The sequence below is a fragment of the Psammomys obesus genome, unplaced genomic scaffold, assembly GCF_907164565.1.
Source record: "Psammomys obesus unplaced genomic scaffold, mPsaObe1.curated_primary_1811, whole genome shotgun sequence".
Classification (NCBI taxonomy): Eukaryota; Metazoa; Chordata; class Mammalia; order Rodentia; family Muridae; genus Psammomys; species Psammomys obesus.
In genome coordinates, this window is record NW_026586589.1 from 1,031,533 (window position 1) to 1,052,241 (window position 20,709).

General features: G+C 52.0%; 1 protein-coding gene across 5 annotated transcripts in view; it reads right to left on the minus strand.

The window, feature by feature from the left end:
* Nucleotides 1-18,610, minus strand: part of Tox2 (TOX high mobility group box family member 2) — a 116,594-nt gene extending 97,984 nt beyond the window's left edge. For 2 of the 5 annotated variants that reach the window (XM_055602407.1, XM_055602410.1), the window contains exon 1: nucleotides 18,463-18,610. In XM_055602407.1, the coding sequence (XP_055458382.1) occupies nucleotides 18,463-18,561 (99 nt within the window). In that variant the 5' untranslated portion in view covers nucleotides 18,562-18,610. Of the gene's footprint in view, nucleotides 1-16,054; nucleotides 16,130-17,258; nucleotides 17,488-18,462 lie in introns of those variants that run through there. The other 3 variants (XM_055602412.1, XM_055602411.1, XM_055602414.1) reach the window with 3 other exon arrangements.
* Nucleotides 18,611-20,709: the final 2,099 nt, after the last annotated feature.

Consider the following 20,709-nt stretch of genomic DNA (forward strand, 5'->3'; position numbering starts at 1 on the left):
CACACACACACACACACACACACACACACACACACACACACACACACGAGAGAGAGAGAGAGAGAGAGAGAGAAAGAGAGAGAGAGAGAGAGAGAGAGAGAGAGGCAGAGACAGAGACAGCACTTCAGGAGCAATCCCATAAAGGGCTAAGGAGCCTTCAGCCATGTCACTTGACTCTTTCCTCTGAGCAGAAATCCAGAGTGGAGCCCTGCCTGGATCATGTCCCACAGAGAGACTCAGGAAAGCCCCTTGCAGGTCTGAAGAAAATACCAAGGCTGAGGAAGCAGCGGCAGGAGAAGGCGCAATTCCTGCAGGAAACAATAGCGGCCAGCGATCCCTGACGCTGGAACTAATTGAAAAGGGAACGACCAGAGCAGGTGCGCCCAGGGTACCTCAGGCTGCCCAACCCTGTCCCCGCCCCTGTCACTCGGCTCATGAAGCCTCGGCTGACAGTCTTAATAGTAATGGCCTAATTTTAAACCCCGTGATTATCAGGGTTGATTTCCAAAGGAAATTTCCTTTCACAGCCTCAAGAACCTCTCAGGAGCGGTAATTGCCAAGTTCAATTTTAGCTCTGTCACACCCAACTGTCGGTGCTAAGGCGGCTGCTACGTCGCCAGGTAAGCCGCTAATGAAGTCAGCTCCAGGCGTCTAATTTCACAATATTGTGATGTCTCTGTCAGCACCCGTAAGAGCTGAGGAGCCACGAGCATCCACTGAATGGGCTGCACACGGGGAAGTGACTGAGACTGCTCTGCGCTTGTGGCGCTCTGTTTCGAGCCCAGACCGGAAGAGATGCTGCAGGTGCTCTGACCATCACCACCCTTTATTGGCCCCCTGGATCTGGTCCTCCTCATGGTGGCATGTGTCTCTCTCCATTTGCCATGCCCACCCATTCTCTTGCAAAGGAAATACTGAAAAGGGGATTCAATACCCACCGTTCCCACTTAAATGTTCTGATGAGTCCCACCGTCCTCAGGTCCTGAGCCTGACCTGTCTCCAGATGGAGCCCTAACCACACTCAGGCCCACTGCCTTGCAACTCAGCCCGCCTCCAGCCCTCTGCAGCCGGGGCTCATCCTGCCCAGGTAAACAGTTCTCCAGCCTCATGTCCTAGTCGTTCCGCAGATCCTCTGCATGGATGAAAAGCTCTGCATATGTGCACAAAACCAGTCAGTCGAGGGACTTGGGAAACAGTGCAGTCAGTAAGATAGTAAGCATGAGCACCTCCTGAGTTCGAACCTGAGCACCCATATGAAAAGCCAGGCACACGGTGGAGCAACACCCGCGACCTCAGCGCTAGTGCTGTGGACACTGGCAGATCTCTTGGAGCACATGAGGGTCAAGCCACAGTATGGCTCAAGTTGAGGCCACATCCCTTCTCCTGAAAACTCTCCTCACCAGTTCCTTCTCCCTCTGACTCTAGGCATTTCAACATTTCACACACACACCTCAAAGCTCTCCAGCAACCTCTAGATCAATGGTTCTCAAACCATGGGTTGCAATCCCTTTGAGGTCAAGTATCAGATATTTGCTATTCATAACTGTGCCAAAATTACAGTTATGAAGTAACAGTGAAATGACTTCATGGTCAGGGGTCTCCATGACATGAGGAACTGTATTAAAGGGGTCGCAGCATGAGGAAGGTTGAGAACCGCTCCTCTAGACCAATACAGAATCTGGCTACCCACCCTACCTACTGCATCTGAATCTGCATTTTAACACGATGTCCACCATGGGACTCATTGTCATTCCACTGTGGGGAACTGTGAACTGACATGAATATCAGCCAGACCTGCTGAGGGATGTACATGGTTCCTTTCGACTTGTATGGGTGCAAATCCCAGCACTACCCAGGAGGAAGTGTCTTGTCCTTCCACACAACTTCCTCACTCCCCAGGACTCTGCTTCTTTTCAACCACAGAGGAACTAGATAGTTCTGGTGTCTTCTACAATGCAATGCAGAATCCTCCCTTCTCTTGAGGCACAGCCCAACCTTCTGGACAGACCCACCGAAGGCCTGTTGGGGTACGCTGAGCACCCTGGCTCTCAGGAAACCCACAGCAGCATTATGTTTTTGTAGGTCAATTAAAGCCTTTGCTCCCTTCTTGCAGAGACCGGGCCCACAGGGGTCTCTGCTCCAAAGGAAGAGGGTCCTCAGCTGGGCCAGAGATGGAAATGGAGGCAGGGGAAGTAATGCCTCTTTGGAGACCCTGTTCCAACCCACCTGGGGTTGAGCCCCCTCCAAGGGGTACCCATGACCTTTGCAGAACTAAATGCAATACCCGAATCCTATGTGCAGAGCAGACCCCAGGGCCAGCCTGGAGGTTGCAGTAATCCAGCTGCGTGTTTGGACAGGAGCCACCCTGCAGAGCTCCGTCAACCCTGCCAGTCGCCTGAGGAGGGAAGCACTCACCTTTGCTAATCACCCTAATTCATTTTTTATTACCGCTCTTCCCTTCTTCTATTTGCCCTCTGATTGAGGATATTACCCCAGGCATTTAAAAAACAACAGATCAGACCACAATGGCAAACACAGCTCTTTGCTGAAATCTGCATTGAAGGGCGTATAATTCCACATCACAAAGACCTCGGGGTCTCCGTGTTAGGCAGACTGGGCAGGAGGCATCTGCACGATGGAGGGTTCGTCAGAAGATAATGAGCTCTGTGCAAAGGGTACAATAAAAACGGGCAGCTCCTCCTGCTGCTGGTGGATATGGTCAACCCTTTTGGAAACAGCGTGCCAGGGGCTTAAAGAGATGGCTCGGCGGGTGTAAACGCTTGCTAAGCAAGCCTGTAGGCCTGAGTTTGAATTCTCGGAACCCGTATAAGGCTGGGCACAGTAGTGTGTGTCTGCAACCCCTGTGTTCCTAAGGTGTGAGATGGGAGACAGATATGAGAATCCCCAAAAGCTTGCGGGCCAGCAGTAGCAAACAACAGAGACCCTGCATCAAACAACACGGAAGGTGACGTGTGGGTTAGGAACATGGCAAACTCCAGTGGATTAGGAACAGGTGATGCCCCCGTGCTTTTGGGTCGGAAATACCATGTTCATGATTTGCAGCTCAATAAAGAGAGGGGGAGCCATCTTTTCAGGACAGAGACTACCCACAAGTCTTGCTTGCTCAACGGAAGTGTTTCCACACCAGACACAAATTCCCTTATCTCCGAAGGCCAGGCTGACTATGCCCCAGATCCTCCAGCCCAAGCAACAGGGAGTGACACGTCCTTCCTGGCAAAGCCAAGGTCACCTTGGCAGGGGGATGGGGCTGAGTCTGCTGGCCCTTGCCTTGGAGGTCAAACATGAATTCAAAGCCAGAGGCTGAGAATTTCCACCTTCAACCCATCTGACTGGCATCATCATTTTCCCCTCTGGCTCAGCTGGAGATTTCATCCCCAGTGGATGCTACAAGGAGATCTATATTTCTCAATACTTTCAAGTCCCAGGCAGGGCTTCTCCTAGAAAGGATAAGGAAGGCCCACAGACGGAAAATAACAAAACTCTTGGAAAACAGCCTGGATGCATTATGGGAGTATTTCTAGAAAACAGCTGCCTCTTTCCCCCCTTTCTTCCTTCCACAACTTATCATTGAGCACTCACTACCTAGCAAACAACATGGCAAGTGCAAAGTGTTGCTTTGAATAAACACAGTCTCACTGGCTTTCACAGTTTACTCTCCAGGCAGGAAACAATCAAGTAATTCCACAGATATAGTGTACCCCTCACTCCCCCTCCCAAAATATACTAGAGGCTAGGATGGAGAAGAGGGTGACCATGTCAGGAACCGGAGCATGACAAGAGGCTAGCTGACACAAGAGGGAGGAGACGTGTGAGGCCTCCATCTCCATGTGAGGAGACAGGCTGGAACACTGCAGACAAGGCCAGCAGGCAGCAGGGATAGGATAGAGGCAATAGCAGGGCTGACTGCTCACCATGTCCCCAGAACAGAGCCTGGAGCCAGAGCTGGGGACTGAATGCAAAGTAGCTGGGAGTGAGGTCTGAAAAGTGTGGCTAGACCAGAAGAGAACTGACAGGCTGAAAGAGGGCTTCAGGGGGAGGTTTTAAGCAGATAGCTGAGAAGACGAAGTGTAGGGTCCTGTGGCTCTGAGCCATAACTCACTTCCTCACAGAGAATAGATGGCTCTGATTCTGTGGCGGAAAGATCTCCACGAAGGCTCCACTGCCCTCCCAGCACGAGACATTCAGTCACTGGACAGAAAAACGTCTCTAAACTGCTTTGAGAGCTGAAGTTCCCAGCCTGGAATGCAGGAGGCAGCCGCCTTTCAGAAAAGCAACAGGGCAAGTGGGAGGAACACCAAGCAGGGCCTGCCCATCACTGGAGAGAAAACTGTCCCGGGGACCCTGGACACGAACGGCGGTGGCTTACTGTTAACATCACATCAAGAGATGTGGATCTCTGTGATCTCAAGGCCAGCCTGGTCTACACAGAGAGTTCCAGGATAACCAGGGCTACATAGAAAAACCCTGTTGGGGAAAAAAAAAAGCAAGACATAAAGAAAGTACTTCCCTGATCCTGGATGACACAACCCAGGGCCGTTTGCCACTGTGAGGCTCCATCTGAAAGGGTAGACAGTGACTCCCAGAAATGTGACACCAATGCTGAAACTCTATTGTTCGGCTCTTGTTGAAAATCAAAGTCTGGCACTCGGGCATCTGCAGCTAGCTTTGAAAAGGGAACTCAGCTCCGCCAGGTGCTTAGACCTGAGTTCTTACCTTAGTCAGTTTCATAAACAGGCAAACACTGCTACTTCCATTTTGAAGCTGGGGAAACCGAAGCCTGGAAATAATGAAGAGCTTTCCAAATGCTCCCGTGTCGAGCCTTGTCCCCTGACACCTCCATCAGCTCTGTGCCTTTTTACACGTGCTGTTCCTTCTACTTGGAATGGCTGTCCGGGCTCTGATCACTTTCAAGAGCAGGCAGGCCTCCTTCGGTCTGAGAAGCCCTCACCATCTGTCTCTGGCCTGGCCTGGGGATCCCATGGTCTCCTGAGTTATAACATAATGTTTACCATACACACGTACCTGTCACCTGACACAAAGCTGTGGACACAGTGCACTGGATATGGGTGTTGGAGGATGGAATGAGTGAGGTCAGTGCACTGACTCTTGCAAAGTGTTGCAGCCAGGTGTGACTCCAGGTGAGTATGGTAAAGCATATGTCTTGGTCTATGTCTGTGCATGCGTGTACGTAGGTGTGTAGTATGTGCTCATGTATATTTGTTGATGTGTATGCATGTATGTTGGGTTCTCAGGTATGTGATACATTTGTGTGTATGTGTGTCCATAGGTATGCTATTTATGTGTGTCTGGTATATTCACGTGTGTTTATGTGCATGTATGTCTCATAGAGCTCAGCCAAAAAATGTGCAGTGTACAATGTAGCATAAAGCATCTGAGGACTTCCATTCCCCCCCAGCAAATGAAACTGAGATGGCTCAGTGGTTAAAGCCCCTGCCATGCAAACATAAGGACCTGAGTTCAATCCCTAGCACCCACGTAAAGAGCCAGGTATGCTCATAATCCCAGCATTGGGGAGGGGGAGGCAGAGGGGACCCCTGAGACTTTCTGGCCAGCAAGTCTAGACCTAGGTTCAGTGAGAGTCCCTGTCTCAAAAGATAAGGTGAGGAACCATCAGAAAAGACATCCAGCGTCGTTCTCTGGCTCCCACACACCCATAGGTGGCTATGAACTCACACACATATGCATACTTGTATGGACACACACACACACACATACACACTCTTGGATTAATGATTCAGCAAACACAGTTAAAGGGACCAGCCAGCCACCTCCTGCTGTGAAAGACACCTATCTTGTGAATTGGCTGCAAACCTGTTAGAGGCAAGATGCTACCGGCACATTCTCAGTCAACATGCTCTATGGTAATACATATACATACAAACATACATACATATATACCTTGACTGATGACTTTCACCTAGACAGGGAGGAACTATCTACAAATGATGACTATAAAGCAGCCATACTTGGGATTTCCCGAGCATAGTGACATTTGCACTACAATGTCCCCTGTGGGGACCCCGGCAGCTAAGGAGACATTTCTGGCTGCCGCAGAGAACTGGCTTTGAGGACCAAGTGGCTCCCAAACCACCCGCCATGATGTGCTTGTTCCTCTGTACTGCATGGACTGAAACCCAGATGGAGGAGATGGCCCAGGGAAGAGATTTTGGTCCTGCTATCTCTGGGACCCTGCACGGACAGACAGCTGCAAGGACACACCATGGAGAGGAAGAGACTGCGGTTCCCATCCCAAATGCTTCCAGGACACGAGTGCCAGCGGTCCCGTCTGAGTTAGTCTTGTATGCTAAGTCTGAATGTGTGACTGACTCCAAGAGCAGTCAACCTAGGGGGAACTGCAGCGAAAAGCAGGCTTCTCGTATGCTCTATCAAAGATGTAAACTCCTAGATGGAGGTGATACTGGCAGCTCTCCCAAGGGCCACGTGGCCTGATCAGCCCCAAGCAGTAGAAATGAGCTAGAAAGCAGCCAATCTGATCTCTCAGAGATCTCAACACCAACGGGAGGTGTGAGTGTGGTATTAGAAAAATGGGGCTCAGGGAGGCTGAGAAATGGGTTCGAGGTCACCCAGCATCGAGGTCGCCAAGATGTGAACCCAGGCACCTGTGAGCCACATCCCGGCTTCACACCGAAAGTTAACTTACCTCTCAGGTGGGTGGAGAGAGCCAAGGAAGGACAGGGGCTCCTGAAACCACCCATGGAGCCATCAGGAAAGGTTTGCAGAATGAACAAGCAAGCTCTGAAGCCAAGGGCCTACCTCCCTCTCCGGAAAGTCCAGGTCCAGCCGAAACACAGCACAGCGCAGCAATAAGATGTATGCATGAGACTGACCTGAGGTTAACTATGGAATCAGGATCGTTTCCAACAAGTTTCTGAATCATTCTGAAAACGAAGCCTAACTTCGAGATAAGCACGCTCTCATTAGCTATAAGGTGGAGGCGACCTATTGGCAAGTAAGGCCTGAGGTTGAGACCTGAGGTGGGAGGCCCGGCTGGAGATGCCAGAGCCCTAGTAGAGGAAGAAAGTCCTACAACAGGAAAAGCAAGAGGCAAGCTGCACAGAAGCTCCTGCACACCCACGCAAAGGTACATGCACATAGTGGGCCCACACCCACCCACGCGCATGCGCATATGCATACACACAGAGACATGAACACGCACGCAGAAGCCACCCACAAAGATAAGGACAAAGCCCAGGTTCCCTGCCACCTGTGGCATTCTAGCCATCTGGGCCAGTCCCCACCTGTAAATGGCAAAGGGTCATCTGTGTTTCTTTCTACCCTACTTCCCCCCCCCCCATAAAAATACCGAAAAATTTCAAACAAAACTCACTAAGCAGGAACCAGGTGCATCAGGCAGCTCCTAAACATACGTTCACCTTCTCCCCTTGCTTCTAAACCTCAACAGATTCACACACACACACACACACACACACACACACACACACACACACACACAACCTACTCTACCTACCTTAACCTATCTGTAAGTAGAGATAAATGCATATATATAATGCATATGTATCATAATGCATATATATCCATAATTCAGATACAGATCTGTATATGGGAGAATGCGATCCGTGAGAGCCCAGAAAGCAGCAGGAAGGGGACAGCCAGCAGAAACACTGAGACCCAGCTGGAAATCAAGAAACCAAAGACTGACAACACAGCCTAGGAGCACTAAGGAACATGTATCCCCACCCACAGCCCCTGGTTAGCTATCCTAACCAAACCCTATAAAGCCCCAAGGGAGACAGCGGAGGCTGGGAACAGGGCAAATGAAGGGATCCATCAACCCAAACTTTGGTCACTGGCTTGGCCCCCACCTACAAATAAAGACAGCAATGCCTTAGATTTTTGCTGTGATGCTCAGGTGAAAAATAACATACATGGTAGAATGGACCACAGATGAAAACAGCAGGCATGGTGGAAGTCACCGCTGGCCCAGAACACCGTGTCCCTACCCCAGCACAGCTGGCATGTTGGAGCCAATCACACACTGACCCCTGACCCCTGACCCCCACCTGTTAGACGCCAGAGCACCCCCTCCCAAAAGCTGCGACAACCGGGAATGTTCTCAAACTGTGCCCTAGTGGAAAAGCACCGGCCTGGGAACTCAAAAGACACGAGGAGGGGCTGGCAGGATGGTGGGGCTGTTTTCAGTGCAATGTTCCAATCCTGTGTGTTCCTGTCTGTAAATCCCGTATCTGCACAGTTGGCAGTCATTGTATTTACACAGACCCAAACCTACAGGGTGATTTATCACCTTGGCTTGGGAGAAGCAATAAAAACATATGGTCGGTAATTATTAACTTAATGAGTCATGGTAAATGGTAATTTTATATCTTAGTGAGAAGATGTTGCGTGGCACAGGGTGATAAATTTTGATCAATTACCTTGATGCTTAAAACTTGCTACGGTGCGACTGGGATTTCCGGTGCCTTCTAGAGTGAGCAGGAAGATTGTGGTTTTGCAGGGCTTACTGCTGGGTTTCTCAGGTATACAATGGGTTTTTATAGAGTGCCTACTGTGTGCCTGGTGCTGGGAATTCAGCCCAATCCTGAGTGCTCAGTGGCTCCATGGGAAAGTTGTTTGTCAGATAAAAGACCACGTGGATCTGAGACCTACTGACTCAAAAACATAGACCAAGAGTATTGGCAGGGGCAGTGACAGTGGTTGGCCTTTGGGAGATGTCACATGGCCAAATCTTCAATGGAAGGTGAGCTGAGTGGAGGCATGCACAGTGGTGGGAGGCTGTTCCAGGCAGAGGCGAAAGCACCTCAGGGGATCTGGTAACTCCGATGGTGAGGTCTGCCTTCGGGGAGCAAGGCGCCCACATGCTGTGCCTCAGCTTGCTTGGTTTTGAGCAGGGATGGGTGTAGAGGGACTGAGGCTTCACTTTCCAAACTTCAGACCAGTTACCACAATGGTTCCTTGGTCTTGTGATGGTGGGAAAGCTCAATGGCTTTATGTCTGGCTTCTCCCATGTGCCAGGAGCTTTCTGCCTCTCAAGGACTGGCCCCGTGACTCTCAAGGATCACCCACCAGGCTCCATCTCAAGTTGCTGAGGTAGTAAACCTGGGAGGCAACTGGAAGCTTGTACTGCTGACAAGAAGGTGGCGCCAATCTTGCTGGTCAGGGAGCTGACAGGAGGGGGCCATTCAGTACTAGCCTAGAGCCTGGGGAGAAAAGCAGGTCTGCTGAGGACACGGGGATGTCTTGTAGACCTGGAGTACAGACCTCTGACCTGGACAGTCAGGTGGCCTCCTGAAAGTCCCTGGCAGGTTCTAAGGACTCTCCTTCACCTTGGGTTTACATGGGTTTCATGAAAGCGTAATCTGGATTAGAGAGTCGCCCATGGAAGATTGTGCTGAGGAGTGATTGGGGGTGTAAAGGGACAGGGGCACATGCTTGGGCATAGAAAGAAGTTGATCATAGACCTGAAGGACACTCAGCACCCTGGAGCTTGAGCTGCTCCTGGTAAGGAGGGGTTTGCTAAGCCTGCACCCCTGCACGCTATCAGCTGTAGGCATGGCAGTGCGTGAGCATGGTCCTTCTAAGGAAGACTGCTGGTGCGACAGCGTGTGGACCCAGACCTGACCCTTTGTAGCTTGGAGTGGTGGACACTAGTGTCTGTTTCATCATGGAGTTGAGCACCTCATACCATAGCCCCTTGTGCATGCAAGAAAACAGGCCTGGGGTGGCTAAGCTGCGTGCCCAAGGTCACCAGGCCAAGCCAATGAAAGCTCCAGGCATCTGCAGCCCCCTTGTTCTCTCCACCACCTTCAGAAGGAAATAGATGCTGTTAGGAAAGCCAGGCCCCACCCTCTGGGGGGCGGGGCCCAAGAGCTGATCCATCACTAACATTTGAACTCCAGTGCCCTATTCTTAGCAAATGGAGATGAACGTGAGTCTTGCTGTCCTGAACGCTGTGACCTCCGACCCTCCTCCAGGGGGGAGATGCTGATTTGTCATTTGTCAGAGGAAAGGACTGCCAGACCACTGAATAACTTACCTGTGCTCCTGATGGTGAGAGCAGCACCTAATCACAGGTCTGCTGCGTTCCACAGCTGACTTACACTCAACATCAATCCCCGGACTCTACGAAACCAAGGAAGGGAAAGAGATGACCCAAAGAGATGACAGCACCTACACAACCGAGGATATGTGGGAACCTGTGCACTGTGCACAGACCCAGGCGCTCCATTGCTGCTGGCTGCCCTACCTACTAGACACTGACCCCAGTGCCGCATGGGACAGCGATGGACCCCGCTGCACAAAGACTCTTGGTCCTGGCCCTGCCTAGACTCCAGGTACTCACCACAGTCTTCAGGTTTTGAGGCCAAGTTCCTCTAGCACAGGGGACAACTGGGCAGCACCACATTGGTTCATTCGTTCGTTCGTTCATTCATTCATTCATTCACTCATTCATTCATTCACGTCAAGAGTAAATGTCTGCTGAGCACCTATCTGCCAAGCCCACTCTGGAGCACAAGAGTTCTCCCTGACCACAGGGACAACATCTTAAAACTCTTTCAAAAGGACCAGTGGGAGTTTGTCACTGTAGCTGAGCCGCTGGTCTCTAGGAGCCTCAGGAGAGGGATGTTCTCACAGCAGCAAGTCCTGCCTCTCCCAGCCCTGTGGTTCTGGTCTGAAGTGGAACCAATCACTATCTGTTCCCACACCTGCTCCTGTCATTAGTGTCTTTGCCATAAGGTGAGGCAGCCAAGAGGCGGCATTCAGAGAGAGAGAGAGAGAAAGGTAGATTTAGCCTATAGTCTTGGAGGCCAAAAGGCCAGAGAACACAGGCCTTCTGTGTTCTCTCTCTCTCTCTCCTATCTTTTAGCTTCCAGTTTATTTATTTATTATTGAGACAGAATTTCTTTATGTAGCTGAGGCTGGCCTGAAACCCATAATAACCTCTTTAGTTAGCCTGCCTCGGGTATTTTGTTATAGCAATGAAAAGCATTATCACTACCCACTGTGGAGGATCCTTCCACGCACCACAATTACAAAAGACACCCCAGCCATTCATCTCACACCCAACTGTCCTGAAGGGACAATGGTCACTGATTTGGTTCTCCTTTGTACACAGGGGAGCAGAAACCCAGGGAACTAACAACATGTTCAAAGTCACTTGGGAGACTGAAGTGAGCAGTGGCAGGCCTGGGCTGCTGCTTTTGATGTACAAAAGTGTGACCCTGGGAGGACCCTCCGGACAGGCAGGACTCAAGAGCAGATGGGAAGTGTGGTGTTTTAAATAGGAATAGCCCCATAGACTCGTGTGTTCGAATGCTTGCCTCATAGGAAGTAGCACTATTAGGAGGCCTTATTGTAGTAGGTGCGACTTTGTTGAGGAAGTGTGTCACTGTGGGAGCAGGCTTTGAGGTCTCAGATGCTCAAGATACACCCAATGTGGCTCACAGTCTCCTGCTGCCTGCGGATCAAGATATAGAGGTCTCAGTTTCTTCTCCATGTCTGCCTGCATGCCACCATGCTCCCTTCATGAAAATCACGGACTAAACTTCTGAACTGTAAGCCAGCTCCAATTAAATATTTTTCTTTATAAGAGTCGCTGTGGTCATGGTGTCTCTTCACAGAATAAAACACTCTAAATAAGGCAGGAAGTAAAGAGCTTCCCAGCCCACGCGGGCTTACAGAAACTGAAGTACCAACCAAAGAGCATTCATGGACGGAATCTGGGCCCCTGCACATGTGTTGCTGATGAGCAGCTTGGTCTTCCTGTGGGTCCCCTAGCTAGTGGAGAAGGGGCTGTCTCTGACATGGACTCTGTTGCCTCCTTGTGGATCAAATTCCCCTAGCTGGGCTGCCTTTTCTGGCCTCAGTGGAAGAGGATGCCCTTAGTCCTGGTGCTACTTGATGTGCTAGGGTGGGCTGGTAAGGAGAGGTGTCCCTTTTTCTGAGGAGAAAGAAAGAGGTAAAGGGGGAAGAAGGTGGGAGGGTAGGAGCAGAAGGAGAGGAAGGAGAGGGCTGCAATCAGGATGTAAAGTGAATAAAGTAAAGAAAGAGAGAGAGAAAGAAAGAAAGAAAGCTTCCAGGAGAGATCCTTGCCTCCCGGCAGAGCCCTTTAATTCCAGCCAATCCAGGGCTCCTCCCATAGAACTCACCAACTCCCCCGCCCCCAGCAAAAGGAAGCCATGCAAATCTCACCCCCACCATGGATGCTGTAAAGGCCTTAGATGCCCCATAACCAGGATAAGAAGTAACAGCAACCTCCACTTCGTGGGTTTTGCCAAAGGGAGCCTCCAGCCATTCAGTAATCACACTTTTCCTAGTCCCTTACTTACCCGATGCTGTGCCCAGAGCTGTGTGGGTGGAGAGCAAAATAATTTACCCACTACCACTTAACTTACTAAACCATTATGAGAAGGCACGGTGCCAAGTGCTGGGCATGGTTCCTGCCTGCCAGGAGCCCACACAAATCTGTACAGCAACCAAGCCGCCACTATGCAAACTGTGGCCTGTAACATGTGACCAGCTGTTATGTGTTACATAGGGACTCACTGGATGTGGAAATTCTCAGGGTATAACACACACACACACACACACACACACACACACACACACACACGACCAAACAAATTAAAATCCCTGAGAGTGTGGCCCAGGAAACTGCTTTCCAAAACTTGTGAGATCAGAGGCTGCAGATCTGTCTGTAGTTACAATCTCTCGACGCTCTCATAGAAAACCGGAGTTCCCTTCCCAGCACCCACACCGCCTGCAGCTCTAGCCCAGAAGACCCAACACTCTCTTCTGTCCTCCACAGACATCTGTACACACATGTGCATACACGCATGAAGACATACACATAAATAAAAATAATAAAGCTTTGGAAAAAAACATATCAAGTGACTCTTACTATGTAGATACATTTTCAAAGTGTCAGAGGTCTGTCATCAGCCTCTCACTTTAAACTTGCAAAACAGACTGGGGGTGGGGGGATGGCTCAGTGTTTAAAGCGCTTGGAGCATAAGCATGAGGGCCCGAGTTTCACTGGCCCCAGAACCCAGTGAAAGCCAGGAATGGAGGCGCATGTCTATAACCCAGTGCTGGTGGGGTGGAGACAGGTAGGTCCTGGAAGATTGCTGGCCAGCCAGTCGAGCCAACGTGGTGAGTTCCAGGTTCAGTGAGAAACTGGCCTTAATAGTTATAAACACCCCTGTTCACTTTTGCTTCCTGTTGCTGTGGGGAACCCCATGATCAAAACCAATTTGAGAAGGAAGGGGTTTATTTAGTTTACAGTTTAGAGTCCATCATTTGAGGGAGGCAGGGGCAGGAACTGAAGCAGAAACCATGGAGGAATGGTGCTTACTGGCTCTTTTCCAGCTGGCTTGCTCAGCAAGCTTTCTTACACGCATGCCCCAGAACCACCTGCCCAGAGATGACACCACCCACAGTGGGCTGGGCCCTCCCAAGTCAATCAGCAATCAAGAAAATGTCCAGCAGACATGCCCACAGGCCAATCTCATGGAACCAATTCCTCAATTGAAACTCCTTCTTCTGAGATCTAAATTTGTATAACACTGAAAAAAACTAACCCTAGCTATGACAACACCCATTGTCAACCTCTAGCATGCACAGGGCAAAACATACACACACACACACACACACAGAGAGGCATGCACACAACTGCAAATCAGTACCAGGCCTTGGCTCATCTTAACTCTCTTCCCTACTTCATATCCAGAGAGTATTGAGAGACATTAACCATAATAATCTATATTTTACCCATAAACAGACAAGAAAACAGACAGATAGATAGATAGATAGGTAGGTAGATAGATAAAAATGAATCGATAGATACGCTTTGAGAGCAATAATTTGAGTCTGCTTTGTTCATAACCATAGCGTTGGCTACCTAGCAAAGTTCTAGCAGAACTTATTTTTCTAGCAGTGATCAATAAATATTTGTTGATTAAGTAACAGATGATAGAGCATGCCACCTCGCACACAGTACCAGTCAGTTACTGGGAGAGCCTGGAGAAACAGAGAAGACTGCTGGTCACAGAGCGCTCCACAGGGAGTGGTGCCCAGGTTGGCCTTTAGGGCTTATCAAACAAGAATAAAGGATGTTTAGAGCAGAGAGGTTAAATCTCTTGCTGATATAGGTAGCAAGTGGTTGATTCCACCACCAACTAATCAATAGCTGGTTTATGCCAAGAACTATCCTAGCCTGCATCCCTCACTCCTGTATCCTGAATTTCAGAAGTAGGCAACGTCCTCCAGAGGACACACAGGACACACGGTAGGGGCGGGGTGGGGTGGGGCTGAAGCGCTCACTGCTTTTCTAAAGGACCCAGGTTTGAATTCCATCACCCACAAGGTGGCTCACAACTACCTGTAACTCCAGTTCCAGAGGGATATGATGCCCTCTTCTGGCCTCCATGGGTGCTGCACAACCATACACACAAAACAAAAATAAATAAATCTTAAAAAAATTTAAAGGATGCCAAGGCTCAGTGATATTAGATAATTTGTTCTTCCCACAAAAAGTCTTGTAGAAGCACACTCGTGGCAGCTTTGTTTACGATTTCCCCCAGACTGGAAACAAACCCAAATGCCCATCAGCAGGTGAAGTAACCAATTGTGCTTTCTTCACAAAATGCAATGTCACTCAACAACAAAGTGGAACATTCTACACGAACACTCACGCAACCGAGGACTCTGAAAGACTGAACAAAGAGGAGGCCATACTCAAAATGCCTATGCTGCATATGAAATTCTAAGCCTTGAATAGAGTTAATCATCCTAAATCAAACTGAAACAAACCGTGGAAATCAGGTGAGAAGTTGCCACTGGGACAGGGGATGGGGCGCTGGCTGGGAAGGGCACCAAGGAGCTTTCTGGGGTAATGGAAGTATTCTCTGCCTAGACTGGATTGGTGGATACATGGGTGCTTATATCCGCCAAAGCTCATTTACATCTCCTTATAGGACGTCATCCTCGATATTAACAAAGAGCTAGAGACCCCAGAGGTGGCTCAGGGCCAAACCTAGATGCCTAGATGCTTAGATGCCAGGACCCACACAGTGGAAGCCAAGAGCCTCAACTTGTCCTCTGACTTCCACACATGCTAGGAATCATTTTCTCTAATTCACAAAGCCACATACGGAGCTATGAAGCCAGATTCACCCAGTGACCAACTGGCACCGGCATGCCTTAGCTGAGTTGGGAGCTCCCAGACCGGTGAAGTGCCTTCCAAAATCTAAAGGGAAGGAATCCAAACCTCTGTGGAGGGAACATAGGTCCCCAGTCCCCAGACTGTGACAGAGATTCACAAAGAGGCCAGACTACTGTCCTGCTGTAAATTGAGAAACTTAGATTCAACCACACTGTTCCTTTCACCTGCTCTGTAACCCTCCGTACGCTGCTCTGTGACTCAGTCTGGCCTTCTATGAAGCAAAGAGGAGATCAATAGTTCCCTTCGTGAGATGCCAGATCCTCAACGCCAGAAGCCGGGAGCCAAGCCCTGTTGCCACATGTCAAAAGTAACACGCTTGCCTTGTATCCAGTAAGCGAGTTTTCTAGAGCATGCTAATGTTGCTTAATAGATTACAAAAGTATGTGGAAGCTGAGATGAAGCCACAACGGCTTGTTATCATTGTGTGTCTTCTCCAACAAAACCCACCAAAAGCACAGCTAGTGCTTTGATTTAAAGGGGCTGGGAATCTCTATGTGGAGGATTGCTAAGGGGACAGTCGCCAAGGGGATGGTCGCCAAGGGGACCGTCGCCAAGGGCCCTTCCAGGTCAGCTGCCCCCACGGTTGTCTGACATCGTTTGGGCAAACGCTTGAGAGACAAGCCTCTTGTCCTGGCTACAGGAACAGGGCCCCCAGTGTGTGGGCTGTGTGCTGGCTCCGTAACCCATTCTACACCACCTCCCAACACAAGCGCGCGGGCATACACACACACACACACACACACACACACACACACACACACACACGCAGCCCCAGGGTGGCTATTACCACACCTCAGGTCTTGGATTACCCTCCAACTCCGGAGAGTGAGCCGCTGTAAGAGAGCTTGAAGCCTGGACATTTTCTTCCATTCCACAACCATCAGTTTCTGATGTCCGGGGGAGGGGAGGAGGAGTTCCTGGTCACAGTGAACCCCAAGAACCAGCACGGAAGACCACAACCCACTGCGAAATCTGCCAGGCCTCTGGCTCCAAGCTGAGCCAGGTGCCCCCATCACCCCAGCCTGAAGGGCTGAACGGCAGGTCTCACATCTGAGCACACGCTCACACCTTCCTTCAAACATTCCAGTGGCCGGTCCCAGCCCACTAGCCTCAAAACTTCCCCAGCTACAGGCCAAGGTCCTAGAGCGTAGAGAGAACCCCAAAATCTCCACTTCTGCGCCCTCCCCAGCAGGTTGCGACCTCGGAGGTTCTGGTGCTGAGTCAGAGCTTTCTAGAGCTTCAGAATAAAGCGCGCTGGGGTGGGGGTGGGCAGCTGACAGAGCCCTGCTTCCCAAGGGTGGCAGCCAAGAGATGGTCTGGGCCCACCCCGGTGGGGTCTGCAGACACATCACCTCCGAAAGACCTCTTCCAGTTAATCCCTACCTCCCCCGCCCCGCCCCACCCCCAAGCCTGGGCACCCAGACTTCAAGGCACACATCCCCAACCTCAATCTCCACCGCGGCCTCCAGACCAGAGGGCGAACCCCGTCTAGCCCGTTTGGTATTTCAAACGTAACAAAGCCAAGGGCAGAAGAGGACCCGCGGCTTCGTCCTTCAGCTCCCCGGAAAACTCCGCTCGGCGTTTTAAATCTATTTTCCCACCATCACACTGGAAGGCGGCTCCAGAACCGCCTTCTCCCCAAGGCACCATCCCCCTCTCAGGCTTCCAACTTTGCGGCTCAGCGCACAAAAGATAATCCGCTCTCCCCACCAGGAGATGCGTGCCTCCCACCTACGTCCCGGGACTCCCCCGCCTGCACGGCCCGGCGCCTCCGGGGACCAGGGCGAGCCGCGGAGGGCTCCCGGCGGCGCCCGCTCCCTTAGGGCCTGAGGACACACTTGCGGAGGCCCAGCCCCGGAGGCCCAGCGATCGGCCGGACGCTCGGCCCCAGCAGCATCCCCGCAGCCTGGGGCCCGGGCGGACAGCCTGTGGGGAGGGGGACAGACTCCCCCCCGCCCCAGAGGGTCACGGGTCCAGCCACCCGACGCGCACTCACCACGCAGCGCCGCGGAGCCCCGCGCGTCTGCGCCCCGACCGCCCGGAGACCCACGCGCGCTGTTCAATCCGGGCTCCGAGTGACGAAAAGCCGCGCTCGGCTCCGGCCTGACCGCGACCGACGCACAGACCCGGGGAGGCACCGACCATCTGCCGTCCCAACTAAGTTTCAAAGTTCCCTTCCCCGCGAGGGGAGAGGAGTCGGGGCCGCGCAACTGCCCCTGGCCGTGCCCGCCGGGGTCCGACGCCTCCCGTCTCGGCACAGCCTCGGGCGGGCGCCACGCTCCGGGGGAGGGGGGGAGGTCCTGGCTGGAGTTGAGGACAGAGAGCCTAGGAAAACGGGGTGCGGGGTGGGTGAGGTACCCCCTCGTTGCAGCCCCAGCCTTGAGGGACGCCAGCACCACCCCCCCCATCCCGGGAAAGGACAGGCCTTGATTGGACGCCACCAGCCTAGAATCCGGGACGCCCCGGGGCAGCTAGGAGCAATTACTAAAGGACCCAATTAACGCTCGGAACCCCGAGGAGTTGAAACCCCCGACGCGCCGAGTATACGGACCACCGAGGGGTGGGGGCGGGGAGCGGAGGGTGCCGGAGCCCGTGCGTTCCCCGGGTGTGACCGGCTGGCCGTCTAGGCGATTTGTAGCTTCTCATCCGAGGGGTGGATCCCCGCGGACCGTGTGCGTGCACTTGTGGGTCGTTCTGAGTGCGGGCTGTGACTGTCGGAGCTACTTCTTTTGTGTGGCTGTCCCCGGCTGTCACTGGATGTGACAGCGCGTCAGGAGCGAGCGCAGCAAGCGTGGCGCGTGTGGATGTTCGTGTACGTGGGCGAGGGGCCGCGCGCGGCTGGGGAGAGGCGACTGGCACCGTGACTTGTGTGGGACGGCGGAGGCTGTGTGTGGTGCCGCCTGGCTGGGTGACGGAGACAGAGTCGCCGCGCGCTCGGCTTGTGAATGAACGCGGAGCGTGGGCGAGGGTGTCGCTGTGTCGTCGGTCGGGCTGACTTCTGCCTGCGATCTACAACTCGGGGCGCGTGTGTGTGTGTGTGTGACCGCGAGGGCGGCGGTGCGAGCGGCACGTGCCCGTCGGTGCAGCTGTTGGGTGCGTGCCCCACCGTGTGCGTCCCGGAGGGGCCGCGGCCGCAGCCGCGAGGTGACTGCTGCCGCCCCTCCACGCTCCAGCCCGGGACGCTCGGCCCCCTCGCCTACCTTGCCGCAGTGGTAGTAGTCCAGGTGTGCCAGGCCGGCCGGCTCGGCCCCGGGCCGCGCGCCTACCGCGGGCGCCGAGGGATACAGGCGGACGTCCATGGCGGGCGCGGCGGCGGCGGCGGCGGCTCCCGCGGGCAGTGCCTGGGCCGGCAGCGGTGGGAGCCCTATGCGAGCGGGTGTGCGAGCGCGGGGGGCGGGCCGGGGGCGGCGCCCGCGGGGGAGCCACGCCCTCCAGCCACGCCCTCCCCCGCCCCTCCCGCCGGCGCTATTGTTCCCGCCTCGGGCGCCGCCGTGGGTGAGGGGCCCACGGGTCCCAGTAAGGGTTGGGCTGTGGCCCTGGTCCCCGCCCAGTCCTCCGCCCCTGAAGTTACTTGCCCAGTCCAAGGGGACCTTTCCTGTCCCGCCTTTTGTCACCAGGAGCGAGAGCAAAAAGAAACTCCCAGGCCACCCCTGTCCAGGAATGGGACATTCCCCGCCCTGAATACTGGGGGCAGTGCCAATCCCCACCGGACACGGGGGGCAGTAGGAAGTGGTTGTAGGAACACCCATCTGGAGATGGGTGCTGTCTTACCTGTCGGACTGGGCCCCTTGACTCACACGGATCTCAAACCTCCACACCCCACCCCCAACACACACACCTCAGACTGATCTGAGTTATTCAGAGAGGGCCAGGGGACCAAAGTGCAAAAGGGTTAATTTTATGTATGGAAAAATTGAGGCAGGGACTCGCAGCATTATTGGAAAGCACTTGGATAGAGACAGAGGAAAACCCCTGCCTCTTTAGTGGTAAGGTCGGGAAGGGTCAGAAACCTGGTACACTTGGCCATCACCCAAAGCTTTCTGGACACCAGAGAAGCAGGGCAAATCAGCACCCTTACTCCTCAGACACTTGCTAGCCACAATACCTGTCAGGGTCTATCTTCTACTCCTTGGCTTCTAATCACCCCACCCCCATCCAGTTCCTGGGTTCCGGTTCCGGAACATTTTCCAGGTCTGTCTAGGAAGGACAACTGGAAACCGCTTGAGCCTGTTGCCGGCTTAGAAAACAGCTTGGAACTATCTTATCTCCAAACTGCTTCTTGGACTCTGCTGGTCCTGGCCAGGAGCACGAACCACCATAACCATGAAATCCAGGCACCTCAAGATCAGTGTGGGAACTGGTCTTTCAGTGAAGGTTAGAAAACAACAGAGGGAAATTACAGCCCAGAGAGGAAACAACTTCTAAATAAACTTCAGTCATTGTTTCTAGAAACACCAGGCTTGGCCTTATCAAAAAAGGAATTTCCCCAGGCTCTCTCCTTTTTCTTTCTTTCTTTTTTTCTTTTTCCTCTCCCAGATCTGGGTACCCAAGTAGCCTAGCAATATTCAGGGTAACACACACTCTCTCTCTTCTCTGTGTTACTTTATCACAACTCAAATATTTCCTATGCACATAGATGGCTTCTGCGTCCTCTGTCCTGTTTGCCTTTCTTTCCTGGTGCCATTAGCCCCGCTAGATTGCTCCAGCCTTGTAATCAACCTTAATGTCGCACTGAATAAACCCACCCAGTTCGTTCTTTAGGGCTTCCTTGGGTATTGACCTTTGCACTTTAATAAAAATCAGCTGGGATTTTTGTTGTTTCCACCTTGAATCCTTATGTCAGTTTGGAAGAAGTGGATGTTTTCTGTGTGAATCATTTTTATCCATGAACATGGTATATCCACTTATTTAAGGTTTCTTTACAAGTTCTCTTAGCAATGTTTTGTGTGGGAAAACCTGGCACGTCTTTTATTAGATTTACAACTGGGGTTTTTGTTGTTGTTGTTGTTGTTGTTTAGGTGCTGTTGTCAATTCTTTATTTTGTTTATGGCTAATATGATAGCCCTGGCTTTCTAACAACTCCACAAATCCTTTGACATGCCTCTCAAGGACTAGAATCTAGTAATCTCCTTCTTGAAAAAGGTTGATCTTAGCAAATGGTGTAGGAAACAGTGTGACTTCGGAGGGCAGTTCATAAAAGCTGACACAGCCTCACCTTCTTGGCTTCTTTGTGGGCTCCCATTTGGAGCTGTAAGCCACCATGTAAGAGGACTGAAACCAGAAGAGAAGCCCTGAAAAGCCCAAGAGGCAGGCAGAATCTCTGTGAGTTCAAGGAGAGCCTGATCTATGTAGTTAAGTTCAAGGCCCACCAAAGCTATATAGAAAGACTCTGTCTCAATAGATAGATAGATAGATAGATAGATAGATAGATAGATAGATAGATAGAT